Here is a 12,728-nt window from a genome sequence, read left to right as displayed (position 1 = left end):
ATTGCCTGGCCTCACTTTTCAGGGATACTATTGTATTTTAGAGACTGGGTCCTCCAACCTTTTCCCAGTGGTGAACTGAGACTCTCAAAATGGTGACAGAAGTTTACACTTTTTCTGCTGTCACCCTGGAATTGTCTGCTTCATGGAACCCCAACCCTGAAGGACACAGCAGCTGTATCCAAAAGTGTCCTGCACCCTCTGACAAGGACTGCTCATTGTCATCCCGGTCTCTAGTAGCAGTTCCTAATCGTGATGTGTACTTCACCATGAGAAATCCAGAACTTCTCTTGGCGGCCCACTGAGGTTTGTGTACCTAACCCAGTAGAAGCTGCATGTCTGCTGTATAATGGTGCTTCACCCAGTGTGCCCAATATCCTCTGAGGAGGCATTGACCATCTCCCCCAGCAGCTTTTGTGTGACCTATGAAGTCCTGTAGATAATGACAGAGAGAAACTAGAACTGAAAGGGAAAAAGCTAAAAATTATCATTGTTCAAGGTGATCATTGTTCACCAATGACACCAATTTAATGATGGTGTTTAGTGTGCCATGTTCCTATGTGATACCTCATTCTAACTGCAGGGAAACCTCTATATCTCCTATTTCAATTGCCACGCAAGCACCATTCTACTCATCTTCATGCTCCCATCCTATACACTGGTCCAGGTGCCTATTGCAGGAAGAATAGCTTCCAGATCTTGTTATAAGCAAGAGATGTACAGCATGGAAACAGACCCTTCAGTCCAATCCGACCATGCAAACCAAATAACCTAACCCAATCTTGTCCTGTCAGCCCATATCCCTCCAAACCCTTCCTATTCATATACCCATCCAGATACCATTTAAATGTTGCAATTGTACTAACCTCCACCATTCCTCTGGCATCTCATTCCATGCACGTGCCACGCTCTGCGTGAAAAGGTTGCCCCTTAGGTCTCTTTTATATCTTGCCCCTCTCACCCTAAACCTATGCCTCTAGTTCTGGACTCCCCCACCCCAGGAATAAGACTTTGTCTATTTATCCTACCAATGCCCCTCATGATTGTATAAACCTCTATAAGGTCACCTCTTAGTTTCCGAAGCTCGAGGGAAAAGAGGCTCAGCCTATTCAACCTCTCCCTATAGCTCAAATCCTTCAACCCTGGCAACATCCTTGTAAATCTTTTCTGAACCCTTTCAAGTTTCACAACATCCTTCCCATTGGAAGGAGACCAGAATCTCACACAATTTCCAAAAGTGGCCTCACCAATGTCCTGTTCAGCCGCAACATGACCTCCCAACTCCTGTACTCAATACTCTGACCAATAACAGAAAGCATATCAAACGCTGTCTTCACTATCCTATCTACCTCCAACTCTACTTTCAAGGAGGCATGAACCTGCACTCCAAGGTCTCTTTGTTCAGCAACACTCCTTAGGACCTTACCACTAAGTGTATAAGTTCTGCTAAGATTTGCTTTCCAAAATGCAGTACCTCGCATTTATCTACATTAAACTCCATCTGCCACTCCTCAGTCCATTTGCCCATCTGATCAAGATCCTGTTGTAATCCAAGATAACCTTCTTCACTGCCCACTACACCTCCAATTTTGGTGTCATCTGCAAACTTACGAACTATACCTCTTATGCTCACATCCAAATCATTTATGTAAATGACAAAAAGTAGTGGACCCAGCACCGATCCTTGTGGCACTCCACTGGTCACAGGCCTCCAGTCTGAAAAATAACCCTCCACCACCACTCTCTGTCTTTTACCTTTCAGCCAGCTCTGTATCCAAATGGCTAGTTCTCCATGTATTCCATGAGATCGAACCTTGCTAACCAGTCTCCCATGGGGTACCTTGTTGAATGGCTTACTGAAGTCCATATAGATCACGTCTACTACTCTGCCCTCATCAATCCTTTGTTACTTCTTCAAAAAACTCAATCAAGTTTGTGAGACATGATTTCCCATGCACAAAGCCATGTTGACAATCCCTAATCAGTCCTTCCCTTTCCAAATACATATACATCCTGTCCCTCAGGATTCCCTCCAACAACTTGCCTACCACCAACGTCAGACTCACTGGTCTGTAGTTCCCTGGCTTGTCCTTACCACCTTTCATAAATAGTAGCACCACGTCGGCCAACCTCCAGTCTTCCGGCACCTCACCTGTGACTATTGATAATACATATATCTCAGCAAGAGGCCCAGCAATCACTTCCCTAACTTCCCACAGAGTTCTAGGGTACACCTGATGAGGTACTGGGGGTTTATCCACTTTTATACGTTTCAAGACATCTAGCACTCCCTCCTCTGTAGTATGCACATTTTTAAAGATGTCACCATCTATTTCCCTATATTCTCTGCCATGTCCTTTTGCACAGTAAACACTGATGCAAAATACTCGTTTAGTATCTCCCCCCTCTCCTGCGGCTCCACATAAAAACCACCTTGTTGATCTTTGAGGGGCCCTATTCTCTCCCTAGTTACCCTTTTGTCCTCTATGTATTTGTAAAAGCCTTTGGATTCTCCTTAACTCCATTTCACAAAGCTATCTCATGTCCCCTTTTTGCCCTCCTGATTTCCCTCTAAATCTTGTGGAATTTTTTGAGGATGGAATTAGTCAAGTTCATAAGGGATAGCCAATGAATATGGTTTCCTTGGACTTTCAAATGTACCACATAAGAGATTAGCATATAAAATTCAAATGCATGGAATTGAGATTAGTGTACTGACATGGATAGACTACTTGTTGGCAGACAAGAAACAAAATGTAGGAACAAATAGGTCACTTTCTACATGGCAGTCAAGGACCAGTGGGATTCCGTTGGGATCAGTGCTTGTACCCCAGGTATTCCCAGTATATATGCATGATTTAGATGAGAGAACTAAATGTAATATTGCCTGGTTTGCAGACAACACAAAGCTGGATGGGAGCGTGAACTATGAGGAGAAGGTTGAGATGCTTCAGTGTGATTTGGACAAGTTGAGTGACTGGGCAAATGCATGGTAGATGAAGTATAATGTGGATAAATGTGAAGCTATTAACTTTGGGTAGCAAAACCTCGAAGATGGTTTATTATCTGAAAAAAATTAGTTTGGGAAAGGGGAAGGTGCAGTGAGGCCTGGTTGTCCTTCTATATTATCACTGAATATAAACATGGAGATACAGTTGGCAGTGAAGATGGTGAATGGTACATAGGCCCTCATAGGAAAGAATTCAAGTAGAGGAGTAGGGATGTCTTGCTGCAGTGGTATAGGTCCTTGGTGAAACCACACACTGGAGTATTGTGTGCAGTTTTGGTGTCATTGCCTGAATAAGGATGTTCTGGTTTTGGAGGGATGTAACAAAGGTTTACCAGACTGATGCCTGAGGTGTCAGAATGACATATGGAGACAGACTGGGTTGTTTAGATCTATGTCCATTGGATTTTAAAAGAATGAGAGGGAGAATCTCATAGAAACTATAACATTCTAGCAGAACCAGACAGGGGAAATGAAGAAAGGTTGGTTCAAATGACCAAAGAGTCCAAAATCAGAAGTTACATCTAAGGATATAGAATTGGCCATTTGTGACTAAGGTGAAGAAAAATTTCTTCACCCAGAGAATGGTGAGCCTCTGGCATTCTCTAACATAGAAAGTGGTTGAGGCCAAAGTATTGAATATTTTCAAGAAGGAGTTAAATATAGTTCTTAGGGCTAAAGGGATCAAAGGGTATGGAGAGAAAGCAGGAACAGGGCACTAAGTTGGATGATCAACCATGATTATATTGAATGTCAGAGCAGGCCCAAATGGCTGAATGCCCTACTCCTTTTCCACTGTTTCTATGCCTAGGCACCTCTCTCCGTTATAGAGCGAGACAATTAGTTATATGTAGCTTGATGGGCAATACACTGCAAGCATAGGGCAAGGCTCAGAAGCCTTTAAATAAATTAGAAGAACAATGATTTTGCAGACTAGTAGTTAACTTCATAAATCATTGTTGGTACGGTTCTAGAAGGTAAACAAGTGGATCCACTGATGACTGTAAACAAAGCAGTTCCTTAGCTCTGCAGGTTAGCAGTTTGTACAATCTTAACTGTGACATTGATTAATCAACTTCATATTCCAAATTAAAACAGATGACTGTTGCTTCCAACATATGCAGTTTGCATACTTTTTGCTATGAACTCCTATCCAGTTTTGAAAACTGAACAATGTGATTGCAGAGTTCCTGTATTATAATCTTTCTTTGGTATAAGATTTATCCAGCTGGAAGTAGTCTTACCATTGCACAAAGTAACACTGGGAAATATTCTGTACCTTAAAGTAAATGCTCATTTCCTTTCTGAATATGGTATGCTCTAACTTACAGCTAAATGAAGTGAAACCTTCCTATCTTCATTTAACAATTGCAAGGCACTCTGAACACACTGGCTTTTAAGATAATCTGTTTTGTTTCTCTTAATCATTGTTACTTATCTGCTGGATTATGTTGGTAAAACAAATGTGAAAACATGGAAGCGGGTGATTGCCGATGTCTGACCTTAACAAGTGTAGATTGTTGAAGTTAATCAAGTGTGTTTCAGTGTTCAAGGTGCTGGCTTTATTGTCTGTAAATACGTAATGAATTGTTGGAACTGCTTTTGCCTTTAGATTCCATGATTCTGCTGGGCTCCATTGAAAGGAGTCAGTTGCAAACTCTTATTGATAATCAGTTGAGTCGACGGCGGAGGATGGACTACCTGAAAGCGAAAGCTCAGACCGAGAAGAAAATGGATGCAGATAGCCACCGAATTATTGATGAAGGAATCAAAGATGTGCATGATCCTGGGGTCAGATTTGAGGTGAGAGGTTGAAGCAGAGATGAGGAAGCTTTTTGATCATTGAATTCATAATTCATGTAGGACCAATCCATTTATCTCTGGATCTCATCTTACAGATACACTCATTAATTTTAACAGTCAGAAAAGAAAGCGACTTGTATTTATATAGTGTATTTCACGTCTAAGAGTCTGAGTGAACCTGTACTAGATGAACTACAGCAGTTCAAACTGATGGCTGTCTACCACCTTCTCAATGAAGTTAGAGATAGGAAACAAATGTTGGCTTTTTCAGAAATGCTAACATGTGAGAAGGATGAAAAATAGTCCAAAACACTGATTACCAATATATGCATTGACCTAAACTCGCCACCAGTCAAAAAAAGTCTTAATTTTAAAATTCTTAGCCTTGTTTTAAAATTCTTAGCCTTGTTTTAAAATCTCTCTGTAGTTTCATCTCTTTGTATCTCTAGCTTCTTCCAGTCCCACAATCCCTCCAAGGCCCCTTTGCTGATCTAATTGTGAACTCCTGAGTATTTACTTTGAATGGCTGCATCATTGGTTGGTTTGCTTTTAATTGGCTGGCCTCAAAGCGCTTGAATTCTCTCCCTACACATCTCTGTCTCTCTTCTCTTTTTTAACATCACTCCATAAATCTGATTTTTTTGATCCAGGTTTTAGTCATCAGACCTAAAATCACTTTGTGGTTATTATAGTGTCTTATTGTGTTCCAATGAAGCACCTTAGAATTTTTTTTATGTTAAAGGTGCCAAGTAAATATAAGTTGTTGTAACATAGAAAGCACTAAAGCTAATTGTGCACATCATCTTTCCACAAATGACCATGTGGTCATGACCAGATAAACAATTTCTTTTTTGTGGATTAAGTGGTAAATATTGGTCAGTTTAGTTCTCCTATTCTTCAAAATTGGGCCATGAGATCATTTACACCTACCTAAGAGAACACCAAGAGCATCCACGTAATGTCTTACCTGAAAGGTGATACCTCTGAAAATGTAGCACTTCCCCATTACTGCACTGGAGTGGCAATTTAGATTTTAATGCTTGGCCTTTGGAGTGGGACTTAAACTGAGTAAGTTACTTACTCAGAATTGACAATGCTGTTGATAGAGACAGAGCTGATACCATGGCCTGAATTTTCATGCAGGTAGAGAATCCACCAAAATCCAGTAGTACCGTCTCCAAACGTGGCATCTGCCATTTTTGTTGGAGAGGGAGGGGGATCATTGGGAATGTTTCTGATTTCCACACCTGCAGTTAATGGAACCCACTGCACATGTTAAAGTTAACTACATCGGAGTGATCTGATAAAAAGGATGGCCAAACCACAACTTGTGCAGTTTAGATCTGGTGGCAGAAAGCCTAACGCTGATAGCAACTTTCTTGGTGAGATAAGTACCCCTTTTGGATATGGTCATGAGGCATCTTTGCAAAAGGTAAGTGTAAAGTCTATATCATCTTGGTTTTCTGTATTTTTATTATGGCTAGAAATGGAAATGGTACTATTTTAAAATCAAGGATAGTGGAAAAGATCACTGCACATTTTAAAAGCAAGTTGCCTAACCCTCATTTTAAGTGCTGATTGGACTGGTGTTTGTTCAAGCAGTGGGGATGTTACTACAGATAAGTTGGATTTAGGAGACATGTATAAAGGGAGATTCAGCTGGCAAAAGGTAGTTGATTGGTCTGGTAATAGTGACCAGCTGTTGATCAGAAAGACCTTCTACCAGCAATTGGCTCCCAAGTAGCAGAACAGCTTGTGTGAAAGTTTGGGCAGAAACCATCAGATCTCTGAAAACGAAGGAGGTGTCATTTTCTCTGCAGTAGAAAAAAGTAAAAAAGAAAGTAATCTTATTTTTCCTCCTCAGTTCCTGAGAGCTGTGACGCTTAACCAATAAATCAGAAACTGTAAAAGTGTGAATCAGGCACCCTATGCTTTCTGCAGGCAAGTGAAAATACCAGGAGATGGAGATTTGAGAAGCCGTAGGTCATAACAAGCTAAAAGGATAATCACAGTGAGATGTGTGGACAGGAACTATTGAACTGCCTTCCCAGTCTTTCCCTCCACCCATGACACATTTTTTTGTGCGTCAGTCTGTGCGTTGGGGAGCGTGGTGAGGAGTCAGGGTTTTAACATGTAGAGTTACAGGTCCACGGTTCATAATTATTTATCTGAACAGGAATATTTTTTGCAATAAGTAGGAATTCTTGTTAAGTGCATAAACTTGGTCCATACTTTCTTTTAACCTGAGTGTAAAAGACAGTCTTTCCACCCTGCCCGCCTCTACATGTGACATCCTCCCAGCTCTTTCCAAAGTCACACAGTTTTACCTGGTTGGGTTAGTGGTGCCTGGAATTGTCCTCATTTTGCACTTCCTGAACCTTGGAGTGAATATTCAGACATTGACCATACCTTGTTTTTTTTTGCAGTAAACTATTTAGATTGTAAGGATCAATGGCACTGAAATTTAGTCAAATCCTGTTTTTAAAAAAACAGCCATTCTGCAACTCCATCTTTAATTATCAGCAAAAAAAAAACTCCTCATGATTAGTGAACAGGGAATTTCAAGTTTAATTCAAATTGATAGCTCCCTTCTGGATCGTGTAAGAGGTGGAACATGAAGATGATACCTAACCTTGGATTTTACACTTAATGGTAGCAGTCTTATCTCCAAAGCAGACATTTGAGTGTTTAAGTTTCATTTGAAAGATTTGAAAAGATAATTTGACTGACATTCCAGTGCAGTACTGAAGAGATGTTGTTCTGTCAGAGATTGAAATCATGCCTGCCTTTTCAAGTATAAAAGATCCCCATTCAATGACAAACAAGTGACTTCACCCAGTAGGTCATTCAACATTAATCTCTTAATCCATGTCAATAATGGAGATTAGCTAGCTGCTGACAATGTGGTCTGTCCATTGGGGATATGAAATGCAGTCTGGGTGACCGCTTTACATCATGTCCAGAAAATGACCCTGATGCTCCAGTTGTCTAACACTTCAACACACCACTGTGTTCCCATGCCAGGCCTGATGCAGTGCTCAATGCAAGCTGGGGGAACAACATTTCACCTTCCACGTAGAGACATTACAGCCTTCAAGACTCAATATTGTGTTTAATAATTTTAGAACATGTTGTTATTGGTAGGACTTCTCTGGCATAACTTGCTGCCACACTGTATTACAACAATGACTTTGCTTCAAAAAGTACTTCATTAAAAGATGCATGATTTTTGGAACATTTTGTTAATTTTGACACATTTTCCATGTCAGAAGTCACTGAATCCAAAGTCTAACACCTCCATTGTGGTGGGTGTTGTTGCTTAGAATAGATAATCAATTCTTCTACCTTGCTCTTAATTATTCTGTTCCACCCACACTGCCAGGAAACTATTTCATCAGAGTCAGCAAATTTCTTTACTTGGATGAATGTATTGCTACCAAATAAATCTATTGTGGAATTGGGAGGCAGCTGTATAACTCACTGAAATATCCAACTGGAGGTGTTAACACAAGAAGTACAAATATATTGATATCAAACAAAAAATACAGTGGTGCTTGACAAACTTATGTAATAATTCATGAATAACACTGATTAACCACCAAAATGGAAATTGATTCAGTGTAGTATATGACACTAATAGGACTGATGTTTTTCACAAATCTAAATATTCCTTTTTGTCTGTGAATAGAGTTTCAAGTTTGATCACTTTTAACATGTCTTCCTTGATCTGTTATGAACTGTTTGCATGATAGGTTCGCCAGGCACCAGGATACATTGCATTTAATTTCAATAAAACTGTGACCTATGGAGCAAACAATATCACTCAGTACTCCATTTTATGGTAATCTCAGCGCTCCCAATATCCCTTTCCTAAACATCATGAGTGTCATTCAGAATAGACTGGCTTTCTTTCAGGAGATTATAATCTAACAATACCTTTTGTACAACACTCAGAAATTGAAGGAAAAATCTATCTTTTCTCAGTATGATCTCCCTAATTCTTTTAGTTTAGTTTTCTACATACCTCCCTCCCTCCCTGCCATCTCATTCCACCATTTCTGATTCTAAACTTCATTATTTAATATTTAAGTTAACTTTGTCTGTTATAGCAGCTAAAGTGACACTATAGGCTATTTGCTTTGAACATAAGACAATAAGATATAGGAGCAGATATTAGGCCATTTGGCCCATTGAGACTATTTCTCAAATCCATTCTCCCTGTAACTTTTGATCCCCTTGACAATCTAGAACCTAGCTATCTCTGTCTTAAATTCACCTGGCCTCCATGGCCTTCTGTGGCAGTGAACGCCATAGATTCACCACTCTCTGGCTGAAGAATTTTCTCCTTGTCTCTGTTCCAAAGTATCTTCCCTTTATTCTAAGACCCCTTCCCTTTAGATTAGATTAGATTAGATTAGATTACTTAGAGTGTGGAAACAGGCCCTTCGGCCCAACAAGTCCACACCGCCCCGCCGAAGCGCAACCCACCCATACCCCTACATTTACCCCTTACCTAACACTACGGGCAATTTAGCATGGCCAATTCACCTGACCTGCACATCTTTGGACTGTGGGAGGAAACCGGAGCACCCAGAGAACGTGCAAACTCCACACAGTCAGTCGCCTGAGTCGGGAATTGAACCCGGGTCTCTGGCGCTGTGAGGCAGCTGTGCTAACCACTGTGCCACCGTGCCGCCCACTACTCTCAGGTCCCAATCTCTCCTGCTCATGGAAGCATCTTCCCAGTGTCAATTCTATCCAGGCCATTCAGTATTCATTTAGATTCCCCCTCATGCTTCTAAACTCCATCGAGTATAGACCCAGAGTCTCCAAATGTCCCTCAGATGTCAAGCCTTTCATTCCTGGAATCATTCTAGTGAACCTCCTCTGGGCCCGCTCCAGGGTCAGTACATCCTTTCTGAGGTATGGGGCCCAAAATTGCTCACAATATTCTAAATGTGGTCTGACCAGAGCCTTACAAAGCTTTGGAAGTACATCCCTGCTTTTATATTCTAGTCCTCTCGAAATAAAGGCCAACATTGTACTTGCCTTCCTAACTACTCTCTCAATCTGCAAATTTACCTTGAGAGAATCCTGAACTAGGACTCTCAAGTCTCTTTGCCCTTCAGATTTCTGAATTTTCTCCCCATTTACTAAATAGTCCATGCCTCTATTCTTCCTACCAAAGTGTGTGATCTCACAGTTTCCCACGTTGTATTCCATAAGACATGAGATTGAAATATCCAGAGGAATGCAGTAGTCATTAAGGCCATCAAGTTTGCTCTGTCATTCATGCCTGATTTGATAAATCTTAACTCCAATTTCCTGCCTTTAAGCTCAGTGGGCTGGACAGCTGGCTTGTGATTCTGGATTAGTGGTGCTGGAAGAGCACAGCAATTCAGGCAGCATCCGAGGACAGGCAAAATCGACGTTTCGGGCAAAAGCCCTTCATCAGGAATAAAAGCAGAGAGCCTGAAGCATGGAGAGATAAGCTAGAGGAGGGTGGGGGTGGGGAGAGAGTAGCATAGAGTACAATAGGTAGGTGGGGAAGGAGATGAAGGTGATAGGTCAGGGAAGAGAGGGTGGAGTGGATAGGTGGAAAAGGAGCTGGGCAGGTCGGACAAGTCCGGACAGGTCGAGTTACTGGAGGTTAGAAACTAGGATGAGGTGGGGGAAGGGGAAATGAGGAAACTGTTGAAATCCACATTGATGCCCTGGGGTTGAAGTGTTCCGAGGCGGAAGATGAGGCGTTCTTCCTCCAGGCGTCTGGTGGTGAGGGAGCGGCGGTGGAGGAGGCCCAGCACCTCCATATCCTCGGCAGAGTGGGAGGGGGAGTTGAAATGTTGAGCCACTGGGCGATTTGGTTGATTGATGCGGGTGTCTCTGAGATGTTCCCTAAAGCGCTCTGCTAGGAGGCGTCCAGTCTCCCCAATGTAGAGGAGACCGCATCGGGAGCAACGGATACAATAGATGATATTAGTGGATGTGCAGGTAAAACTTTGATGGATGTGGAAGGCTCCTTTAGGGCCTTGGATGGAGGTGAGGGAGGAGGTGTGGGCACAGGCTTTACAGTTCCTGCGGTGGCAGGGGAAAGTGCCAGGATGGGAGGGTGGGTTGTAGGGGGGGCGTGGACCTGACCAGGTAGTCACGGAGGGAACGGTCTTTGCGGAAGGCGGAGAGGGGTGGGGAGGGAAATATATCCCTGGTGGTGGGGTCTGTTTGGAGGTGGCGGAAATGTCGGCGGATGATTTGGTTTATGCGAAGGTTGGTAGGGTGGAAGGTCCTCCTTGTTTTTACCTAGCTGGCTTGTGATGCAGAGTAACGTCAACAGCGTGGGTTCAATTCCTGGACTGGCTGAGGTTACCATGAAGATCCCGCCCTCTCAACCTCTTCCCCTTGCCTGAGGTGTGGTGGTATTTGGGTTAATGAAATAACAAGCCTCTGCTCCTTCAGGATTAAATGGCGATTATTTTTTACCAAAATAATTGTGGCCTCAGCACTGATCTGTTTGGGCATCCAATAGTTACAGGTTGCCATCCTGAAAATGAATGCCGTTATCCCAACTCTGTCTTCTATTAGTTAGCCTATCTGCTATCCATGCTAATATACCCACAAAACCTTGGGTTTTAACCTTATTAAGTAACCTTATGTGGAGTGCCTTATCAAACACCTTCTAGGAATCTTTATCAAATCATCTTGGTGCCTCCTCAAAACAATTGTAATTAGTCAGGCATGATTTCCTCTTGATGAACGCATGTTGACTCTGTTTGATTATATTATATATTCTAAATGCTCTAACATTTTACCAAAGACAAATGTTAAGCTACCTGGCCTGTAGACACTTGTTTTTCAGCCTGTCTTTTTAAATGAGGAAATTACATTGACAGATTTCCAATACTCTGAGCCTTTTCCAGAATTCCGAGAATTATTGGAAGATTACTACCCATGTATCTGCTACCTTTGCATTACTTCCTTTAATATCCAAGGATATGACCCATCATGTCCAGGGGATCTACATTCCTTTAGCCTCATTAGTTTCCCTAGTATTTTTCTCCAGTGTTAGTTAGTGTATTCATTTCCTCCCTCCATACCTTCCCAACCTTTTCTTCTTTCCTTCCTGCTTGTACTTTTGAGAAGTCACATACCACTTTGGGCGGCACGATGGCACAGTGGTTGCCTCACAGCGCCAGAGACCTGGGTTCAATTCCCGCCTCAGGCGACTGACTGTGTGGAGTTTGCACGTTCTCCCTGTGTCTGCGTGGGTTTCCTCCGGGTGCTCCGGTTTCCTCCCACAGTCCAAAGATGTGCAGGTCAGGTGACTTGGCCATGCTAAATTGCCCGTAGTGTTAGGTATAGGGGTAAATGTAGGGGTATGGGTAGGTTGCGCTTCGGCGGGTCGGTGTGGACTTGTTGGGCCGAAGGGCCTGTTTCCACACTGTAATGTAATCTAATCTAATCTAATATGTAGTTCTCGGTTTTGATCTCCTAGTAACCGTGTCTCCATGACTAGGAGACAGTAAGGAATGCAGATGCTGGAAGCCAGAGTCAGTAGATGTGAAGCTGGAAAAGCACAGCAGATCAGACAGCATCCGAGGAGCAGGAAAGCCATTATTTCAGGCCAATCAGGGGTGGGGAGAGGTGAGTGAGGGGACCCCAGAAGTATGTAGAGAGAGGGGGTGGGGCTGTGGATAAGGTAGATAGAATGGTAACCCCCTATCTGCATCCAACTATCACCATCCCATCAACCCTTCCCCCAGCCCCTCCCTCTATATATCTGGTCTCCCTCTACCTCCCCGGCCTAACAAAGGGTCTCGGCCCAAAACGCTGATTTTCCTGCTCAGATGGTGTCTGACCTGCCGTACCTTTCCAGCTCCACATCTATTGAACCATGTCTCCATAATGGCTATAAGATCATTCCCAC

The 12,728-nt window shown here is 42.5% G+C and overlaps 1 protein-coding gene across 2 annotated transcripts in view; it reads left to right on the top strand.

Annotated features, from left to right (window-relative positions):
- The window catches only part of LOC122555979 (chloride channel protein 2), a 624,753-nt gene that overhangs the window by 530,883 nt on the left and 81,142 nt on the right, over positions 1 to 12,728 (top strand). For both annotated transcript variants that reach the window (XM_087993551.1, XM_043702310.2), the window contains exon 17: positions 4,617 to 4,807. In XM_087993551.1, coding sequence (XP_087849677.1) covers positions 4,617 to 4,807 — 191 coding nt within the window. The remainder of the gene's footprint in view (positions 1 to 4,616; positions 4,808 to 12,728) is intronic.

Source organism: Chiloscyllium plagiosum, unplaced genomic scaffold, assembly GCF_037043375.1.
Source record: "Chiloscyllium plagiosum isolate Xiang-an unplaced genomic scaffold, Cpla_swu_hap1 HiC_scaffold_13, whole genome shotgun sequence".
Taxonomy (NCBI): Eukaryota; Metazoa; Chordata; class Chondrichthyes; order Orectolobiformes; family Hemiscylliidae; genus Chiloscyllium; species Chiloscyllium plagiosum.
This window is presented reverse-complemented; position numbering and strand designations above follow the sequence as displayed.